The sequence below is a fragment of the Arctopsyche grandis genome, chromosome 4 (genome assembly GCF_051622035.1).
Source record: "Arctopsyche grandis isolate Sample6627 chromosome 4, ASM5162203v2, whole genome shotgun sequence".
NCBI classification, from domain to species: Eukaryota; Metazoa; Arthropoda; class Insecta; order Trichoptera; family Hydropsychidae; genus Arctopsyche; species Arctopsyche grandis.
Window position 1 is genome coordinate 9,915,748 of NC_135358.1, and position 21,606 is coordinate 9,937,353.

A 21,606-nucleotide genomic window follows, 5' to 3' on the forward strand; every position below is an offset into this window, starting at 1 on the left:
GAATAATTCTAATGCATATTAAATTATTGTAATACTAGTACATATGTATGTACTTTTATGAGAATTTAAAAGAAATGTGATTATATTTCATGACAAAATAGATCATTTAAAAATTGTAAATAATATAAAATATATTCATATACATATGTATAAGACAAATAAATTGTAAATATATTTTTTTCTAATAACAGTTAAAATATAAAGTTGATATTTATCATGTTAATCATAACAGACAACGAAAAGAAGAATGAGATAAAATGTTGGAAATCAACTAAGTTATTGTAAATCTTATGATTTCTCATTTGTAATCAATCTCAAAAAAAAAAAATCAGAATATTGACAAAATGTGTGCTTAGGTTTTCCTCATTTCAAATAAATTTATAAAATAAATTAAAAAATTTGTAAATTTTTAGATTACAAATCTTAAAAATCTTTATTCTTTCATTTTCAATCCAGAATAATTAATAATACACCTCCCCAATATATAGAATTTAATTGCCTTTTAATTTTTTTATAAAACTAAATTGCCTTTTAATTTATTTTCGTATATTATAAAAAATATAATATACGAAAATAAAAAAAAGTAAGGATGTCTGTGTGGGTGTTTTGAGTGCATCAATAAGTATAAAGATTTCAGAAAAACAAATATTATTGTATCGATTTCGATTCCAGTTCCAATTCCAATCTCAATCCCGGTTCCGGTTCCAAGTCCGGTATTGTTATTATACTGACTTTATATTGACTTTTTTTTAAATCATATATCATTTCCTTTCCGAAACTACCCGTTGAAATTTCACCGAGCACAACACTAGTATTATTATAATACGAGTATAAAATAAGAATTAAAACAAAGTAAATGACAAAAAAATGATATTGAATGAAAATATTTACATACCCTGGGATTACTATTGAATTTTCCCATCTGTACCGCAATTCTTGACAAAATTCATACCAAAGTTGAGCCACAGCATTTACACCACCCAATGCCTGAAAAACTTGAGCTGAAGCTACAGCTAACCTCCAGACAAGACTATTATTTGGACTGGCTTTTAATGTCTCTGCACCAATATTAAATACTGGTTTTATGGTATCCTAAAAGAAGAAACATCTTGAAATTATTTTAAATTTAATAATCGATACATTATGTTAAGGCTTTCTCGTTCATACTTACAATGGATTGCTCTTGATCCAATTTAATGTGTGAAAATAAAAATTTCAATAAAGAAACTACAATTTCGTTTGAAATTGGTCCAACTGGTTCTTTTTCAGAAGGAGTAGGCGATTTATCGAAAATTTTGGATGAAGTCATCATTGTAGAATTTTTCAATGGAAATCTTGAATTTTTTACATTAAAATCTAAGCTATTTGTTTCTATCAGCAACTCGCTTAGCATCGAATCATTTTTATATAAGCTCAAAAATTCATTATAAAATTCAAACAATAAAGAAGACGACTTATCGACCATTTCAATTTTCATTGAACACATTGGCGCTAGCAGTGGATCGAAGTCTGTATAGCTTTGAGAATCTACAACTGTATCATCCGACAACTGCATCCACGTAGCAAAAAGTGAGAACGATTTGATAGGATCGTACACTGCTCCAAACGGCAATGACGAAAAATTACTTATTCCCACACTCTGTCCGTGCATGAAATCAAAATCTGGCGGTTGCTGAGTCCAAGACAACGATGGCCAGTCAAATAAATAATATGAAAATCGTGCCGATATATGAACACTATCTAACGACACCGTAGAAGCGATTTTCCCTTTGAATAAATCCAATATTCCAATCAGATTATGACACTGAGTTGGAATTCTGCGTAAGTGAATGGTATCAAATTTTAGACATAATCCTTTACTTTCACAGATGCCAAGATAGCAATTTTGCCAGGCTTCTCGACACTGAATAAATATCGGTACTTCACAACCAGTATTATTGACCGCGATTGTAATGGAGCTCAAGAGTAACTTAATTCTTCTTTCGCTGACAATATCACCAAATGACAAGACAACAAAATCTCGTAAGCCAAACCAAACTGCCAAAGGAGGTACGTCATTTATATATTTGTAACCAACGCTATCGAAGTCGTTTTCTGATGTGTATAAATCTGAAAAAGCCTGACAATATTTTTCGTTTTCTTCAATATTGTGAGTGCTTTTATCCACTTCCGGTAACATTAACTGATAGCGAACTATTGTAAATATCTCTTCGTCAAAAGTAATATTTTCCTTGACAATTTTCCAAGGGTATTTATGGAAGTCTTTATAACGTAATGGCCGTTCCTTTGTAGTAAATGCTAATTTCCATTCGTTTATTGCTTCTTCTATTTTTAAAATAAATATTTCCCATTCCGACACAGCTGTAAAATCTTGGATAATCAATCCGGACTCTTCGATTTCTTCATTCATTCTAAAAATACAATTGAAAAATATAAAATGAAATGAAAGCAAACTGATATAATTTAAATAACAAACATCATACTTCTTGAATTTTAATTATAAATTTATTTAAAATTCCATGTGTTTTAGCCACGGTTGGATGTTTTACAGAGCAACGTACATTCTTGACAATAAACACCAGCACCACTCTGACAGCTGACAAATGACAAACGAATGAATGTTGCCAGTACACATTAAACATCTTCACATTAGGCCAATACTACGACAAAACTTTGTGTACAAAACGGTAAACGAATTATTTCTCACGGTTTGGTTATTATTCCGCACAAAGTGATCTCACACACGTCACTAAAATCTCGATCACGGAGCATTTGGCAACCAAAAATTCCATCCATCGAGAGCTAACCACCCGAACTATTATATTAAAGAGAACTCGAGTGCCAGATATTCCGTATTCACGATTTTCATGACAACGATTATCGTGTGGGCGATCGCAATGTGCAAAATAATCCATTTACCATTTCTTACATTGCGATCGCGCTTTCGACAAATCAGCATTCGCCCTCTTTTTTATTGCAATTTTTTGTTTCGAATTCTTTATCAGCACTCTTTATAATTTAATTATAATTTACCGACTTGCATGTTTACAAATAAATTACATTTTTGAAAAAAATTGTAAACAATAATATTGAAAATATGATATACATACATGATCAACAGATTTCGACCTGTTTAAGGTCTGTTCATACTTAACAGCACTGCACCGTTTCAAATATGTCATTTTATTACATTTCTATTCATATCTACCTACACGTCGCGGTCACGTCACGTTCACAGCACTTTAAAAAATTTAAAATTTTTTAAATATTTGCGCCAAAACCATGTCGAAAGACTGAACAGCTGTCAACTGTCACTATCGATAATTGGTCCAAAACAGCAAAACAGCAAAGCGGCAGACTCATGGCACGTAATTCGCGTGTATATTTCCACGATGGCCAAAAAAACGGATACGATACGTTGACGAATGTTGCTGTAAGGTATGAACAGGAAATGTCGGGTACTGCTGTAAGCCTGCCGTGGCGTAAACGTGACGGTTAAAATGAACATACCCATACAAAATGTACCAAAGAATACTTTTCGTACGGCCGGATACCTGCTGAAGTCGGTACGTGCTGACTAGGTATGAACAGACCTTTACGGGGTTTGTAGGGGTTCTCCTGGTTCTATACTTGTCGATTCGCAGCCAGCTATACCAGCTGGCGGGCAAAAAGCTCGAGACCAGGTCACGAAAGGCACTCTCGTCGATGCTGGCTGTGGCGAGGTCTTTTCTTTATGTAGACGGCTTTTGACTGTTCTGTTAACAGATGCGTGTGAAGAGGGCGGGAGCTCCAGGAACTATAGAGCTACTACTAAGCTCGACTGCACTTGGGTTCCTCGGCTCAATTCTTGTGATGATAATAGGACAGAAGAGCGATCTCTCGACCGTGTCCGTTGGAGGTCCGATGAGAAGAGAGCGCGTTTCTTCTCGCATTTATTATTCATGTTGCGCCGCGCAGCAAATGTTTTGCCTAGTGTGCGTGCTGCCATTCAAATATATGGGAATAAAAAATACTTCCTGAAGCATTAGCAGTGTATGTGCTGCATGCGTATTTGGTGTACAGCCGGACTAAGAATTGTGTCTCCAGATATGTTTGAATTGTAGCATGGATATGATTCATACCTAGTCAGCACGTACCGACTTCAGCAGGTATCCGGCCGTACGAAAAGTATTCTTTGGTACATTTTGTATGGGTATATTCATACCAACCGTCACGTTTACGCCACGGCAGGCTTACAGCAGTACCCGACATTTCCTGTTCATACCTTACAGCAACATCCGTCAACGTATCGTATCCGTTTTTTTGGCCATCGTGAAAATATTACCGCGAATTACGTGCCATGAGTCTACCGCTTTGCTGTTTTGCACCAATTATCGATAGTGACAGTTGACAGCTGTTCAATCTTTCGACATGGTTTTGGCGCAAATATTTAAAACATATTTAAAAAAAATTTTAATTTTTTACGGAAATATTTAAAAAAATTTGTCCATCATCCATAAGCTCCTTATACAGTGTCCAAAACTCTCCTTCGGTTTTTCTATTTTTTAACATGGGATGCACATCAAAACGCCTCCGTGCTTTTTTATTGCCTTCTTGAGTTTCTTCTTCCAACAACAGCGCGATTATACATAATTTTTCGTTCGATAAACGTCGAAACATTTTTGCCGACTTGTATTCTGACGCGTAGCTACGAATGCACGTGTATGCATTCATATTGCAAGTACTCGACGATACGACGTAAGCGATATTGCGCTGTATCGTCATGGCCTCTAATGTATAAGTAAGCCGATTTTGCCTTGCACTCGGCCAAATTGCTGTAAACGTGACGTGACCGCGAGGTAGATATGAATAGAAATGTAATAAAATGACATATTTGAAACGGAGTCGTGCAGTGCTGTTAAGTATGAACAGACCTTTAGTCTTATGATTCCCTAAAAATATTTAAGTAAAAAGAAACAAATTTTGTTTACTTTCATTATGGAGTGGTAGTACTGCATGTCTTGTATATTGGCTATCCGACTGTCATTGTTCATTGTTGACGTTTGTGTTGACGTTTATCAACGGTAACCTGGGGAATTCGTGACACTCGAAGCTAAAATGTCGAACGAAAATGACAGTGGTGGTGCAGATAATGGCACTCGTCTTTCGGTAGTATGGCGCGCATCAGAATTCGTTAGAGCCGTCACCAGCGCGCTTTGGTCTCTACGAGGCGCTGACTTGCTTACGGATGTGACATTAAGTTGCGTGGATGGCTCTGTTCGTGCTCATCGAGTACTCCTAGCCGCATGTAGCCCCTACTTGCGCAACTTATTCAAAGACAACCCTTGTCAACACCCTATACTTATATTTCGAGACATTAGTCATGTCGATTTGGCTGCATTACTTCACTTCATGTACCACGGTGAAGTCAGTGTGCCCCAGCAGAGACTCGCCTCGTTCCTCTCAGCTGCAGATCTACTGCAGGTCCGTGGGCTCACACAAGAGACTGCCAACGAAACCCACACACCCGACAACACTCCCAAGGAAGACAGAGACGTCAAATGTGTTTCACCGAAACCCAAGCGACGCAGAACGTTCAGTCCCACAACTGTAGTGGACGATTCCCTTGAGATACAGAATCCAAGCTCTGTCTGCACGGAAAACACGATAGAGCCGACTACTTTAGAATATGCGAATATTTGTGATAGCGAGAGTGTCCTAACAGACTCTGATTTAAAACCTAAATCCTTAGATCCAGACAATATTTCTAAAGGTGAATACTATATACTGTTTCAATATAATATGTATTTAAAGTTGATACTCATTTGTAATTAACCATTATTTTAATGACCTACAGACTCATCAACAGACTTCACGCTGCCATTAGACAATTTATCTGAAGAAACCAACCAAGGTAAATAGACGTATCAAATTGAAATAATTTTCCATTCAAAGTGTTACGATCGGCCACACACTTGTTTGTAAGTGTTTATTTGAATACATTCGCTGACTAAATCTGAGCTGGATTGTAAACAAACACCTATTTTAAACGATTCTACGTACCGATGGCACACACATGCACTAAACGGATTCAGAATAAGGTGGGAGTTTGTTTTCAAAAATATGGCTTTTGCTTTATTTGAGTCAGTTCTGGATTTATTCTCTTCAAACACTTTCCGGTTAACTTCGACATGAAAGTTTACGTTCTCGCTTTCTTTTTATCGAAAATTTAACTAACAATTTTTTTATAACTGTTAAAATGGAAGAACTTATTGCTGATAATCTATCTGATTATCCACCAAATTGAACTTTGATTAGTAGTGATAATTATTTTAACATCGAAAGTGATAGAGAGTATGTGGATGGGATTATGATTACAACTTTAATCTTCCGAATCGATAACAACACCGACTAGATCAATGACAACCTTGAGGCCTGTAACGGTTTCTGAAGATGATTTACGGTCAGAAGTAGATGTTCTGCCAAAACATGGAATTTGTAACAATTATGTAAAGAAAAGTTTTCAAAAAAACTAACAAATGAACTAAGCAGGTGTGCATGTATTTAACAAATTGTGCGATATTTGATGCATATGAATATCACTGGGATAAAATGAAGCAAAAAACATTATCTGGACTGTTGCAGTCAATTGAGGAACACACACTACTATCGAAGATACTATTAGTGAACCTTCGAAACGAGCAACAAGAATTGATCCACAGTACAGATTGTCAATGGATTTCAAAAAACATAAATTTCAACGGATTGCAGGCTTAGGAAGACAAAAATGTTCAAAGGCTGTGCAGTGTTTGTGTCAAAAATAAAGTAAGAAGTCTAACCAAATATAGGTGTGGATTATGTGGTGTTCTTTTACATTTGAGACTGTTTCCAGAAATATATGGACTTGACAGATACTGATTTCTTGTGAGTAGAAATTATGTTTTTACGTATATTATATGAATACTTGCATTATTTTGTAATGATAACCCATTCATTGTCAGTGGGAAATAAATTATGTACTTTATTAACCTTATCAAGTTAAACTTCCTACAAAATGTTTCAGGTTTTGTTCAACACAGACGAAGCATTCAGCGTGACATTGAGACAAATCTGTTAAATACCAGATTAAAATGAATATGAGAAACCGAAGCAGACAAATCCACACAGTGGTGCTCAGATTTTATTAATTCTCGATTTGCTCAATTTTTTATACTGACGAAGCATTTAGCGAATTCTCATGTAACGAAAAAACTGAATTGAGCATTCAATATAAATAATACAATTAGTATTTGTGTGTAAAATAAACTATGTATTAAAATTTGTATAAATGATTTAAAAAAAATACCAAAACAAAAAATGGGTTAATTATTCCTGTATTAATTTACAGTATGAAAACAAAGAGTATACAAATTTTAGAGTTTTGGCGATTTTAATTTACGAACTTCTTTTCGAGAATTAAAAAACTACCGTCGAATGCTCATTAGCCTAATTAGTGAGTACAACGTCCATTAAGCAATAGCATTATTTTCAGATGGAGATGAAGTGAAATTTCGCTGCCAATTGTGTTTGAAAAGCTTTAAGCATCCCATATCGCTTTCCCTTCATAAGGACTCCCACGCTGGAAAAACGCAATGCCCAATTTGTCATCGATTCTTCTCACGCTCATATGATATGCGATGTCACCTGACCAAAATCCATCAAGACCAACCGCCAGAGATTAAACTGAAAGTGACAAAATCCTCCCTCGAAAACAACACTTAGCAAATAGTGTAATTCCATGATCACGCAGTGCCTTATGATAACTGAAAGACTGAAATTACATTTCACTTATTTACTTCAACTTTAAAAAAATTGTCCAAGACAAGAATGTTATAGGTCAAAATAATAGTTAAGCATTTAATTTAATCTAATTGTGTGAGACACCAACTTTCTCCCTGATTTAATGTAAGAAACTGACATGTACAATGTGGAGATACAGGATAATAAATAAAAAACAGTATGTTAAAAAAACAATAATTAGTATTTTCTTTATTTCTTTCAACATTAGTTTCGATAATATGTTCATAAACGGATAACAATTTCTTCAGGATCTGGTGTCTTCTTAGTATGTGTGTGATAATGAGACTTGTTTCTTCAGCAAAACTTCTTGTTTGAAATAATTTATTAGTTGCATATATGTCCAACGTTGTCATATTGATGTAAATTTCAAGTTAAAAAAACTCGTCCAGGTAATGAATCGTTTCTTCTTTGTAAAAGTAAAACTGGCATCATATAAGAGTTATGTGGCAGGAATGTTTGGAGAACTGCCTTTCCCTTTCAGCTAACGGTTTATACATATAAAGATTGCAGCACATGGTGTAACCAAACGAAGAGACCAGCTGGGCTTACAGGCTGGATTTCCCTTTACCCACCTCGACGCACTTTTCCTCGTCAGGCCATCAGAGGCCTGATAGAATATTGTCAAAAGTAATTATTGAATAAAAACACATTCTTGTATATCATACCTTCAATAAAAGTGTAAATTAAATCTCATGATAAATATAATGACTTCCTTTGAAAGAGCAAAAATATAATGAAAAGAAATATATAAGAAACTAAATAGTGACGTTTCTAAATTGCAAACCCTCGACAAATAGATTTAATTTAACACATTTTTTTGCATTTCTTTGGATACTATTGTAGTATATATTTTAACAAAATCAATTTTCATCATAATTTACGATAATGAAAAAAATATGTTAAATTAAAGTTTTTATATACTTAAAAAAAATCAAATTTTGATGTGTGAAATACTTATCCCTTAACTAAACCTGATTACTGAAAATATTCGAATTCCCAACATGAAATATCTACATATAAACTAAGTTGTACACTACCGTTTACCTTTTCTGCAGGAAACATGCACAAATTGTCCTCTATGATTGATTACTTAGTAAAAACTTACTCAAAAGAAAAATCTGTGCATATTAAAACTTTGTAGTATGAACGATCAGATATTTTATCAAAATGATTATTGCATTTTGATATGGAAATCTTATGCTAAATTTTATTTTGGAGAATATCAAAAGAAAAGGGGAATTTATAAGGAACCGACCATAGTGAGTAAAACTCTGCTATGACTGGTCCACTCTAGTTGCAGTAGATCATTGTCATTTGACAGCTCAGATGCACCCTATCTATGTCTGTGGCCGGACGCATGATGTGAGGTATGTCGTGACATTCTATGTTCCTCAGCTGCTCTACGCAACTCCTCCATTCGTCTTTCGTGTTCAGCCATATGTTTACGTCTTTGTTCTTCTTTCACTAATATCTAAAAAACAAAAACGACAATCAATTACGTGTAATTAAATTATAAGCTTATCATTAAACTCTTTAGTACAATTCCACTTACAGTCTCTGCATTTAATGGCAACCAATAAATACAAGGAGTTGCCTTTGTCTTTTTAAATAAATCATCAAGCAGTTTAGAGGGAGCTTCTTCCTCTTTCTTTTTAAATTTACGAGCTGAAAATTTAAAATTAAAATATATCAACACATATTCAATATGCGAAATTGACGAAAAAATTAAAACGAAATAAATATGTACCAGGAGAAGGACTTCGAGATTTGGTACGTCTTTTCCTTCTCTCTACCTCGTTAGGATCACGATGTCTGTTATTATGTCTATCTAAAAACTCATCCCTTCCATCTCCTTTTCCAAGATCCCACTCTCTGACAACTGTTCGTTTTTCAAAAGTTTTTTCATCTAATTCCTGTAAAAATATAAACAAAACAAAATGATAACAAAATACATTATTTCAATATATTCCAAAAGACAAAAGAAGCCAAAACATACTATTCCTGAATTTTTCACATCTTTAATAGAATCTTTTGGCCAAGCCTCTACAACTCCAGGTTTGTCTTCTTCAGTGCTAGCAACAGCTTCATCCATAGATTCTTTTGAACCAAAATCTACATTGAGAGTTTTAGGATTTGAAACTGGCCAAGTGACCCCGTGTAAAGCGTGTCGAGTCTCAATAGCTTCACTAAAAATTGAAATAAACATTAAAACACGTATAAATGTTTAAGCAATCTACAAGTGGCTACCATATAAGAATACTTACTCTTCCGTTTCATATTGTACATAACATTTTGACTTTATTTTGTCAATCCAAAATCCATTCTCGACTATTTTGCCAGTTCTCTGTAATAGGTTCTTCAATTGAGGCAATGTGAACGGCCTGACAAGGTTTGTTATATATAATACTGTGGATGATTTGTACTTTGGTGGACTAGGAGGCGATTGCAACTTTGTTGCTTCTTCATTTATAATGGATATTTTACGATGAGATAGACTACCGACAAGATCTTTATCGACTACATTTTCAGAAACACTATATTTCCCATTCGTATTCGGACTATTGTCAATGACGATCTTTTTTGGTTTAACTTCCACATCCTTAATTTTCATATCCGATAATATTTCTTCGGCGCTCACTGGTTCCACATTTGATATCAAATTCTTTAACGAATCAGTAGATATATTTACAGAAGGCGCTTTAATTAATTTCGGTCTAGATCCCCACTTCCTTTTCCTAGACGAATTCGCCGACACAGCCTCTACCTTATGCGTCTCTTCAACATCATTCTTTACAACGGGCGGTGCATCGTGCACCGAATTATTCGACTTCGGCTCATCCCTTTTAACATGCCGAAGCGGGGAACGACGAGGCGGAGGAGTTTCGCTTTTCTCAACAATCACAGGAGGTTCTTCATCGTCAATTACTTCAGACTTTTTCGCACCGACCTCTTTAACCTCCGGTACATCTACAGGAACTTCCGCTTGCGAGTCTGGCTTTTTAACTTCGACTTGCGAGTCTGGCTTTTTAACTTCGACTTGCGAGTCTGGCTTTTTAACCTTGACTTGCGAGTCTGGCTTTTTAACTTCGACTTGGGAGTCTGGCTTTTTAACTTCGACTTGCGAGTCTGGCTTTTTAACTTCGACTTGCGAGTCTGGCTTTTTAACCTTGACTTGCGAGTCTGGCTTTTTAACTTCGACTTGGGAGTCTGACTTTTTAACTTCGACTTGCGAGTCTGGCTTTTTAACCTTGACTTGCGAGTCTGGCTTTTTAACTTCGACTTGGGAGTCTGACTTTTTAACTTCTACTTGCGAGTCTGGCTTTTTAACCTTGACTTGCGAGTCTGGCTTTTTAACTTCGACTTGCGAGTCTGACTTTTTACCTTCGACTTGCGAGTCTGGCTTTTTAACCTTGACTTGCGAGTCTAACTTTTTAACTTCGACTTGCGAGTCTGACTTTTTAACTTCGACTTGCGAGTCTGACTTTTTAACTTCGACTTGCGAGTCTGACTTTTTAACTTCGACTTGCGAGTCTGACTTTTTAACTTCGACTTGCGATTCTAGCTTTTTAACTTCGACTTGCGAGTCTGACTTTTTAACTTCGACTTGCGATTCTAGCTTTTTAACTTCGACTTGCGAGTCAGACTTTTTAACTTCGACTTGCGAGTCTGGCTTTTTAACTTCGACTTGCGATTCTAGCTTTTTAACTTCGACTTGCGAGTCTGACTTTTTAACTTCGACTTGCGAGTCTGGCTTTTTAACTTCGACTTGTGAGTCTGAATTTTTAACTTCAACCGCTTCCACAGAAGTGGTCGCATCGGCAACTGCAATAGGAGGATCGGGTGATTTTTGATCGGTTTCTGTAGACTCTGCAATAGGTTCAGTTTCAACTTCCATGGGTTTAGGTTCAGATATGGCTTCTACTATAGGCTCTGGCATTGTGACCGGCTCCGGAGGAGTTATCGTTTTGACTTTTTCGTCTTCTATAGGTTTAACACGTTCGACGGATTTGACGGGAGCTTCTTCAACGATTGGGTCGGGCTCAGGTTCTGTAATTTTTTCCGGTTGTTTAGATTCTACGGGTTGCTCGGGTTTTATAACTTGTTCCGGCTGTTCAGATTCTACAGTTTTCTCAGGCTCTTTGGATTGTTCCGGTTCTTTAGAATGTTTCAGTTCTTTAGAATGTTCCAGCTCTTTAGATTGTTCCGGTTCTTCAGATTGTTCTTGTTCATTAATTTGCTCCGGTTGTTTTGATAGCTCGGGTTGTTTTGATAGCTCGGGTTGTTTTGATTGCTCGGGTTGTTTTGATTGGTCGGGTTTGTCCGGCTCCTCGGATTTTTCAAGTTTCGGTTGGTCACACTGTTCAAGTTGTATGGACTGTCCTGGCTGTTCAGTGTTGCCAGGTTGATCGCTCGGCTGGGAGTGTTCTGATTGGTGTGCGCGTGCGACTTGAACCGCCACTTCCGGTTCCGGTTCCGGTTCGGTTTCCCCTTCCGAGTCGGCTTCGGGCTCGGGCTCCGGCTCGGGCTCGGGTTCGGGTTCGGGCTCTGGCTCCCGATTGGACGTTCGCCTGGAGCGATGTCTTGATCGTCGCCTCTCGTCGGGCGAGTGGTGCGCTTGTGCAGGCGTAGCAGCCGGCGTGTCGAGGTCGCGTCTGCGCGTGCGCGTCTCCACCTCGGAGGGCGCGGGGGTGGAAGGGGTGGGAGGGTTGGGTCTGGCGAGACATATTTTGAGTTTGTGCGGCTCGCCCGGTTCACCGCCGGCCGTCTTGACGCGCCAAACCTGCTCGGAGTCGGAGCGGGCGTCGGCGCGTTCGCCCGCGGAGGCCGACGCGGCCGACTCGCCCCCCTCCGACGACGACGACTTCTTCCGTTTGCGCGACGGCCGCCCGCGCTTCGGCTTCTCGCTCTTCTCCGGCTTCTCCGACTTGTCCGCTTTCTCCGCCTTCTCCGGGGACGCCTTCGCCTTGTTGCGCTCGCTCTTGCGCCTCATCGTCCCGCTATTCGCGACCAGCTATCGCCAAACCGAGCACCGAACACCGAACACCGAACACCGAGCACCCACACCCACACCCACAATCACACGACCACCACAGCGCGCGCACTCGAGAGCGACCGCGCGTCGTCGCTGCCTTTCTTCTTCTTCTTCGCAATAGCGCAGGCCGTAACGCACCAAATTGCGGCCATCACTTTCGACCGAATGTACGCGTCGTAATTGATGCGGTGATTATGTACATCCCAAATGTGAATCGCTACCAGGATATACGCCACTACGAAAATCGCCGAACGGAAAACTCCCCAAATATTGTTCAGCAAATCCTTTTTCTTGCAAATCTTACGCTATTTTTATTTTTGTTTTTTATTTTAAATCTCTAAGTTTTTCTTTTTTTTTTTTACCTATATGTGAAAATTCTTAATGGTTTTACTTAAAATAATTATGTTTTTATTATCAATCTATGTAATTTAATAAACTGTCAATTTTCCAAATAAAATAAAATAGAATTACCGACTAGAGTCGGTTCGGTGATTACTAGTCAAATATGAACCGGTCACAGGACAACCGGTCGCTCTAGATCGGTCATATATGATCACCCATCACACTAAAACTGGTCACACCCTAAAACTGGTCACGATAAAACTGGTCACACCCGAAAATTGATCACGAAAAAACTGGTCACACCCAAAAATTAGAAATTGGTCGAATTTTTGGGTATGACCAGTTTTTTCGTGACTAATTTTCGGGTGTGACTAGTTTTCTCGTCACCAGTTTTAGTGTGACGGGTGATCACGTGTGACCGATCTAGAGCGACCGGTTAAGGTCTGTTCATACCTAGTCAGCACGTACCGACTTCAGCAGGTATCCGGCCGTACGAAAAGTATTCTTTGGTACATTTTGTATGGGTATATTCATACCAACCGTCACGTTTACGCCACGGCAGGCTTACAGCAGTACCCGACATTTCCTGGTCATACCTTACAGCAACATCCGTCAACGTATATCTGTTTTTTTGGCCATCGTGGAAATATACACGCGAATTACGTGCCATGAGTCAGCCGCTTTGCTGTTTTGGACCAATAATCGATAGTGACAATTGACAACTGTTCAATCTTTCGAAATGGTTTTGGCGCAAATATTTAAAAAAAAATTTAATTTTTTACGGAAATATTTAAAAAAATTTTGTCCATCGTCCACAAGCTCCTTATACAGTGTCCAAAACTCTCCTTCGGTTTTTCTATTTTTTAACATGGGATGCACATCAATACGCCTCCGTGCTTTTTTTATTGCCTTCTTGAGCTTCTTCTTCCAACAACAACGCGATTATACATAATTTTTCATTCGAGAAACGCCGAAACATTTTTGCTGACTTGTATTCTGACGCGTAGCTACGAATGCACGTATATCAGTGGCGGCTCGTGATAATTTTTAGTGGCGGGGCTGCACTGAAAAGATGTCTAAAAAATGTCACCATAATTGTTCTATCATGTCATAACAGGACAAAATAAGCACAATTTTTAGCGTACGACCACTTACATGTGGATTTAAGTACTATTGAAAAAAAAACTAGCAAAATTCACCACCCATTAAAGGGGTGCGTCCAAACGCGATGAAGATTTCGAAAAATACGCTGCTACTCCAGTAAGATTGCTAAAAAAAATTCGCGCTTGCTGGTTTCGCGACCCGGCTTTCTCAACAACTAAATTAAGTTGATGAGCATAACAGTGAACGAAGTGTGCATTTTTATAAGTTTGTTTCAAAATTTTCTGTACACCTCCCCTCTCTCCGCTCATTACAGCGGCACCGTCGTAAGTTTGAGCAATAAGTTTTTCATTGTCATCGTTTAAAACTAGTTTTAATTGTTCAGTAATGCATGCGCTCTTATTTTCCGGATTAAAAAAAACCCCAAAAACTTTACCCCCTAATTCGTAACGAAAAACATTAACCTGTTGACAATGCATCGATACATCGGTTGTTTCATCTGCCATAACAGCTAGATAAGTTGCTTTTTTTTTATTTCAGCACTTATTTGTTCCCTACACACGTTCAAAATAAAATCTTAAAGTTCATTTTGAATAGTTTTTGATGTCCCTTTAAAAACCGAAGAAGTTTGAAAATGTTTTTTTAAAGAATCGTCGAAATTTTGTGAATATTCTAGAAGCCCCCGAAAAACTCCTGGATTTTTTGAATTATCTGTTTCATCGTGTCCCCTCATTGGCATTTCAAATTTACCGCAAAATTTAATCAATAATTTTAAATAAAACATCCCGATTTTTTTTGACGTTTTCGTTATGCTTATCTATTTCCCGCCGACAAGCTTCGCTTAAATGGGTTTTTATGTTAGCCGATCACAAAATCGTGAGATTACACACATTTTTTAAGTGTTCGACACTTCCCTCGTGTTATTTAATTTTATCGTTTAAATGTTTTAAGTCAATAACTCCTGTTTTATAAATGTCTGGATTAAATTTTCGCGAGTAACTAAAAGATCTACTAGTTGCAGGCTGTGAAATAATTAAATTGGGCGTGAGGCAGCCTAATGCTTTTATAGCGACTTTTTCGGTAAGTTCTAGTCGCGAAAAGTGCAAATTTTGTAAATATTTTACTGAATTCTTTTTTTCTTCCATTTTTAAAAGAAAAAAAAACTTAATATATTTAAATAAAAATTACGAGAAAAAGTTAAACAGATTTGATAAAATTTTGCTGTTATCAAAATGAAAACGACTCACCGAAGATTTGATGAGGGCTCGTACACAACCAATTAAGAGTAACGAAAACGAATAAAGCTGTGATCGTGCGATTCAACTAATCAAATGTAAGATCAAGCGCGCGAAATCTTAAACAAACTGACAGATGAATGTCGTTTAACAGGCGAAGGCTGCCGACTATCCAGCCCAAAACGCCAGAGTGAGTGAAAGAGAAAGAGCTATCTGCAGTTGCAAATAGCTCTTTCTCTTTCTCGTTCCGCAACTCCGGGCTGCGTGGCGTTCAGGGCGGCGCTGTAAAACTTTACAGCCAGTACAACAACATTTTAATTCATCTGTCACCATACAAGTTAGTAGGGTCTTCGAAACGGTCAACATTACTTACAATATCACCCTTTTGGATATGGGTGATATTGTAAGTAATATTTACTCTGTCGAAGGCCCCAATAGTTCGTCCACCCAACTAATAAAAAAAATATCATTAATAAATAAAATATTAAATGTATTATTAATATATTTTAGAATTTTATAGGAGGGGCTGCAGCCCGGCAGCCCATTAGGACGAGCCGCCACTGACGTATATGCATTCATATTGTAAGTACTCGACAATACGACGTAAGCAATATTGCGCCATATCGTCATGGCCTGTAATGTATAAGTAAGCCGATTTTGCCTTGCACTCGGCCAAAGTGCTGTAAACGTGACGTGACCGCGACGTGTAGGTAGATATGAATAGAAATGTAATAAAATGACATATTTGAAACGGAGTCGTGTAGTGCTGAAGCCGTGCAGTGCTGTTAAGTATGAACAGACCTTTATCCTGTGAGTGGTTCACATATGACTAGTAGTCCGTTTACCATTAGAGTCAGTGGTTCTTAACCTTTTCAGTGAGCCGCACCCCTTTGAATCTGAGAATATGTTCCCGCACCCTCTGGAAAAATGAGTTTTGGAATCTTTAATTTAGAAAAATACATTTTTTGTAAGGTTTTTTTTCTTAGCGCAAATATATTCCACTTGACACTTTTAACAAGGGCTTTTGAATTGTTGCGCCACATAATTTCGTGATTGTACCACTGGCATCACATCGAGCCTTCTTTGACTTCGAGATGTTCAGACTATGACCTGCACCTTCACCACCATGCACATTGTTGAAATGTTCTAACAACTTTGATGGTTTAAGATTGGAGTTTGAAAATATCTTGGAACATAAGAAGCATTGAGTTCGTTGTGTACCATATTTTTGTGTTGTACAAGTGAATCTGTAACCAACATAATCGTCATTCCACCGACGTTTTTTTGACATGGCGGGGTTTATTACGGTCAATTAAATAATAATTAGAAAGAAAGTAAATTCTTACGTTTGTGTTATCATTATACATATTCTATTCGGACTTTAATCACTGAAAAATTAAGTATGTATTTGTAGGAATATAGCACAACTTGTGCTATTACGAATCAAAACCAGTGTTAAACAATAGCTATATAACACGCGCCTCGAAAACAGGTCAACACGTGTCCTGGAAATGAAGACAAAGCATCTGCACACGGCACGCTTCAAGTCAGAACGTATATAAAGCGACGCACCAGCTCCCAACACCAGAGTGAACCTCTGGAGTTCAACCAGCTCACTTCTTCGAAGCTCAACCTCTTCGTACATACAATAACCATTGTAACCATTGAACAAAGATAGACGATCCTCTTACAAACACAAACGGTGTTTTCTAAGACCGGGACACAGTCAACACATCTGTCCCGCATACTAAATATTTGTTTATGCTTTAAAATAGTAGATAACGTTTGAAATCGAACTTTCGCGTGTGTACACATGCTAGTCTCAAGAAGTTTTTGCTAAAATGCCAATGTTGCAAAAATAATTGTAAACAGTATACCAGTAGAGACGACGGTGTGCAAATTCTGAGAAAACTGTCGTTATTATTTGCGAGAAATGAGGAGAGATCTTGAGGCGATATCCTGCCATAAATTATATTATTTTAGTTCTAGCTGCCCAAGTGCTTTCGTCCCGAAAATAATTAGCCGATATCATCGAAAATCAAAATAATTTTCAAATATCACAAAACTAAATTTATTTAAATTTAGGAACGCCTCCCGCACCCCCCGACATGCCTTCTCGGTAAACGGACTACTAGTTATATGTGAACCAGTCACAGGACAACCGGTCGCTCTATGTAGATCGGTCACACTAAAACTGGTTACGAGAAAACTGGTCACGAGAAAACTAGTCACACCCCAAAACTGGTCACGAGAAAATTGGTCTCACCCGAAAATTAGTCACGAAAAAACTGATCATACCCAAAAATTCGACCAATTTTTAATTTTTAGGGTGTGACCAGTTTTTTCGTGACCAATTTTCGGGTGTCACCAGTTTTCTCGTGACCAGTTTTAGTGTGACGAGTGATCACGTGTGACCGATCTAGAACGACCGGTTGTCCTGTGACCGGTTCACATTTGACTGGTAATCACCGAACCGCCTTCTCACACCCCGTGGGGTGCGCCCACCCTGGTTAAGAACCACTGGAGTAGACGTATGAACTTCGCATGTTACGAACTCGTGTGTCCGTATCACCACGCGGAGTTCATATATATAACCAGCAGTATGACTCGGTGGTTGCGTTTATGTTTAGCAACGATAGATCACTGGGTTCGATCCCGTGCTAATCTTTCATACTGCTGGCTAGACTTGGATATTTGTGACTCCATGTCGATTATTTCTTATCAGAGTTTGCCAATTTATCTGATTTTCATTGTTGAAGCGGTTCCTCAAATTGGCAAAAATCATCCTACCCGCTGTCACAAATATCTGAATTTGATTTATGTACAATATGTAAAAAAAATATGTACAAATCTAAATTCATAGATGTCTCTATGGATTAATTCATTAATTTATTAATAATTAATTTCGTGTTAGGCATACCTGGTATATATCTATGTAAAAATAAAATAAAATATCGGTATCAATCAAATTTAAATTCTTGAACAAGATGGAATATCACCGGTATCGCGACAGTTGAAAATTGTAGAGATCGAATCAAAATAAACAATGCTTGCACACATTTAAAACTTTGGCTCTCTGCTTTGTTGATAGTTTATCCACAAATTTATTAAGAAAAATTGCCAAAATCTGACAATCTAATAACCGTTTCAACAATGAAATCAGATAAATTGGCAAACTCTGATAAGAAACGATCGACTTGGAGTCACAAATATCCAAATCTGACCAGCAGCATTAAAGATTAGCACAGGATCTAACCCCGTAACCTCTCGGTGCTAAATATAAACGCAACCACCGAGCCATACTGCTGGCTTTTTATATTTAATATAGACACTGACCACTTAGTTACTAAACGATGAATAATGTCCGTTTAATATAAATACTAACCTTTTTTATTGTTTATACTGACCACTTATTTACTAAACGATGAATACTGTCCATTTAATATAAATACTAGCCTTTCATAATTACGTGCTGACAAAAATACCAAAAAACTATTGACTTAAGTTTAGTTTTCATTTTAAATCCATGTTCAAGTTATTGAATAATATTTTACACACATTAAAATGCATTTTTTGAATGTCTCGAGGTCGTGGCTTTTGTGAAATTTATTTCTAGCAGCATATCTCGAAAACCATCGAGGTTTACGGGTTCGATTCCGGGTTGACCTCAATTAAAAATAATTTATTCTGAAGTATTTCTGTAACGCTGCTGGCTTCATATTGTGACTGAAAGTCGATCGTTTCCTTTCAAAGTTTAATACTATGGGTGTCGCCCAAGGGCAACTAAAGGCAATGGCGTCATGGAAAAATATAACTTTTAAATAAATCAATTACATAAAAAGGTGTCGCCACCCGAAAAAAGTTATGGAAAAGCGTCTAAAAAAATATAAATTTGGAAATAGCATTTTATATTTTTTAAAATAAATCCTTTTTCAATTGAAATCATTGATAGAGCTGTTAATCGCTCTTGATTCATATTAATTCCTCCCAAGAAAAGCAATAAAAACATCGTGGTTGAAAATATGGTGACCAAACAAATGCTTGAAGAGAACGCACGACTATTGAACGAGTATTGAATGCAGCATCAAGTTCAAACAATGGCAAGTGAACTTGTAGACTACATACTAGTGTCCCGCATTTGAAAATTCAACATGTGCGCAGGAGCACAAGCTATTGGTTCTTACTTACGTATAGGTGGCATGACGCCATGAATAATATGCTATTTCTTTCCCCTCGTGAATTCTGTGTCTGACGGTAAAATAGGAATTTGGTGTACTTTTGTATTGCATGGTTTTAAGTTGGCAGCACTGGCTTACTCGCAAACGAATATATTCTGGGTTCGGTGATTACTAGTCATATGTAAACCAGTCACAGGACAACCGGTCACTTGTGATCACCTGCCACACTAAAACTGGTCACACCCTAAAATCGGTCAACCAGTTTTCTCGTAACCGTTTTTAGGGTGTGACCAGTTTTAGTGTGACCAATCTAGAGCGACCGGTTGTCCTGTGACTAGTTCACATATGACTAGTAGTAGACCGGCGCTACCATATTCTGCGATGGTTTGCTCGTCGTCGTTTGATAAAAAACACACTGATATGTCTTGTCAACTTTTATTTGTTTTGATTCATTTTAATGCTTATTACGAAACTACGTGACAGACGAGAAAGTTTGAGCTATTAAATGTTTGTGTATGTGTTAAATAGAGTAACCCAGTGTTGCCGACTTAAATTTATTCAATAATAAAGAACCCATCCCTACTTGACTAATTCTAGCTGAGCACTTAGTCATTTAAAATTTTCAGTGTCAATGAATGTGGAAAGAATATGTTGAAAACCACTAACTTACCCTTTCAGATACCACTTTACTTAAAAAAGAAAAATGGTTAGCTATTATTGCTGCAATAGAAGCTATTATTGTACAAAATATGTACATACTTATTTTTTATTTTATCAAATCATTATTCGAACATTGAGCGTAATTGAAAATTGGCTACATCTGTGCACTGATCCACTTTCAATTACCGTATATTGTATTATTGAGATTGTGGTCTAGTATTATTTGATCAAGCATGTCCTACTTCAAACGGACATAGAAATATTAAGCGAGGGATGCGTCTATTAAAGATCGAATAAAAATCATATAATATATTTCATAGTTATATTCTTGCTATTGGCAATTTCATTTTATATGGAACATAATGAAAACATGCGAGTAATATAATTTACAATATTGGTTATACACATAAATTGATATACCAAAATTACTCAATTGAGAAGAGATTTTTTTGTTTATTATAAATATTTTGTAAAAGTAAACTTACATTTAAATATATAATTTCAAAGCAATGAAAGGTCAAATGCAATATTAATTTCCATATAATGCAGTCTACTTTTAGTGAACGTAACCGATCGTATTTCATGTTTCATTTGATAATATTTGAGATTACATATTTAACAACTGTATGCAAAATAATCGTTTTCGTACATAATGTAACTAAAGCTCTCAAATTCAACGAAAAACTCGTTCTCAAACTAACTAATATATGTTTAGTAATAAAAAAGCGATTAGTTACAAATGAATAATTTTGATATATCGTAATTTCAAATTCATTCAAAACAAAATTAAATCGCAGCAGAGATTTCAACAATTGCTGTTCCAATTTTATTTATATAACTTATAATGTCAACATTTCCTGGGTAAATATAATAAAAACAAAAACATTTAGGAGTTAAAGTTAAACTGAGTAAAAATATTCTTTTGGAAAAAATTGTTTAAAAAGATTCTACGAAATTATCATACACATATACGGAAATCAAAATTAGAAATATTATAGCGTGTCATGGAAGTAAATTAATCGAATTTCTAAGAACTGCTCTGTATGTGATCTCGGGCTATTTACTGAAAATAAATATGATTATGATACAATTTATAATTTTAATAACAAAAAAACAAAAAGTGTACTTCGGTGGAAATTTAAATTTAACACATCAATTAAACAGGTAATATTTAACTTCAAATACACAAATTTTTAATTTACAAATTGCTTTTTTATCACTTAGGCATAGATTGCTATTC

The 21,606-nt window shown here is 36.7% G+C and overlaps 3 protein-coding genes across 7 annotated transcripts in view; 1 reads left to right on the plus strand and 2 right to left on the minus strand.

Annotated features, from left to right (window-relative positions):
• Rab3GAP1 (RAB3 GTPase activating protein subunit 1) overlaps positions 1-2,636 on the minus strand; it is a 50,073-nt gene extending 47,437 nt beyond the window's left edge. The window contains exons 1-3 of the mRNA XM_077429228.1: positions 2,484-2,636; positions 1,172-2,411; positions 896-1,092 (exon numbers count right to left, since the gene is read on the minus strand). Of these exons, the coding sequence (XP_077285354.1) occupies positions 896-1,092; positions 1,172-2,410 (1,436 nt within the window). The 5' untranslated portion in view covers position 2,411; positions 2,484-2,636. The remainder of the gene's footprint in view (positions 1-895; positions 1,093-1,171; positions 2,412-2,483) is intronic.
• Positions 2,637-4,707: 2,071 nt separating this feature from the next.
• LOC143911023 (uncharacterized) lies at positions 4,708-7,989 on the plus strand. The gene is made up of 3 exons (XM_077429726.1): positions 4,708-5,752; positions 5,837-5,893; positions 7,511-7,989. The coding sequence occupies exons 1-3, from the start codon at positions 5,098-5,100 to the stop codon at positions 7,738-7,740; spliced, it is 942 nt and encodes a 313-aa protein (XP_077285852.1). The 5' UTR covers positions 4,708-5,097; the 3' UTR covers positions 7,741-7,989.
• A 131-nt stretch (positions 7,990-8,120) lies between these two features.
• On the minus strand, positions 8,121-13,007 carry LOC143911021 (uncharacterized). 5 transcript variants are annotated; one of them, XR_013260523.1, is made up of 7 exons: positions 10,931-12,963; positions 10,083-10,876; positions 9,815-10,004; positions 9,566-9,731; positions 9,371-9,483; positions 9,074-9,289; positions 8,121-8,425 (listed from the first exon to the last, which is right to left on the minus strand). XR_013260523.1 is itself a non-coding variant. In XM_077429725.1 (7 exons), the coding sequence occupies exons 2-7, from the start codon at positions 12,806-12,808 to the stop codon at positions 9,152-9,154; spliced, it is 3,063 nt and encodes a 1,020-aa protein (XP_077285851.1). In that variant the 5' UTR covers positions 12,809-12,829; positions 12,877-12,969; the 3' UTR covers positions 8,121-9,151. The 5 variants fall into 5 exon arrangements, 3 of the variants coding, with proteins under 3 accessions (XP_077285851.1, XP_077285850.1, XP_077285849.1); XM_077429725.1 differs by having other exon boundaries at positions 8,121-9,289; positions 10,083-10,984; positions 11,255-12,829; positions 12,877-12,969; XR_013260522.1 differs by having other exon boundaries at positions 10,083-13,007.
• Between the last annotated feature and the right edge of the window lie 8,599 nt (positions 13,008-21,606).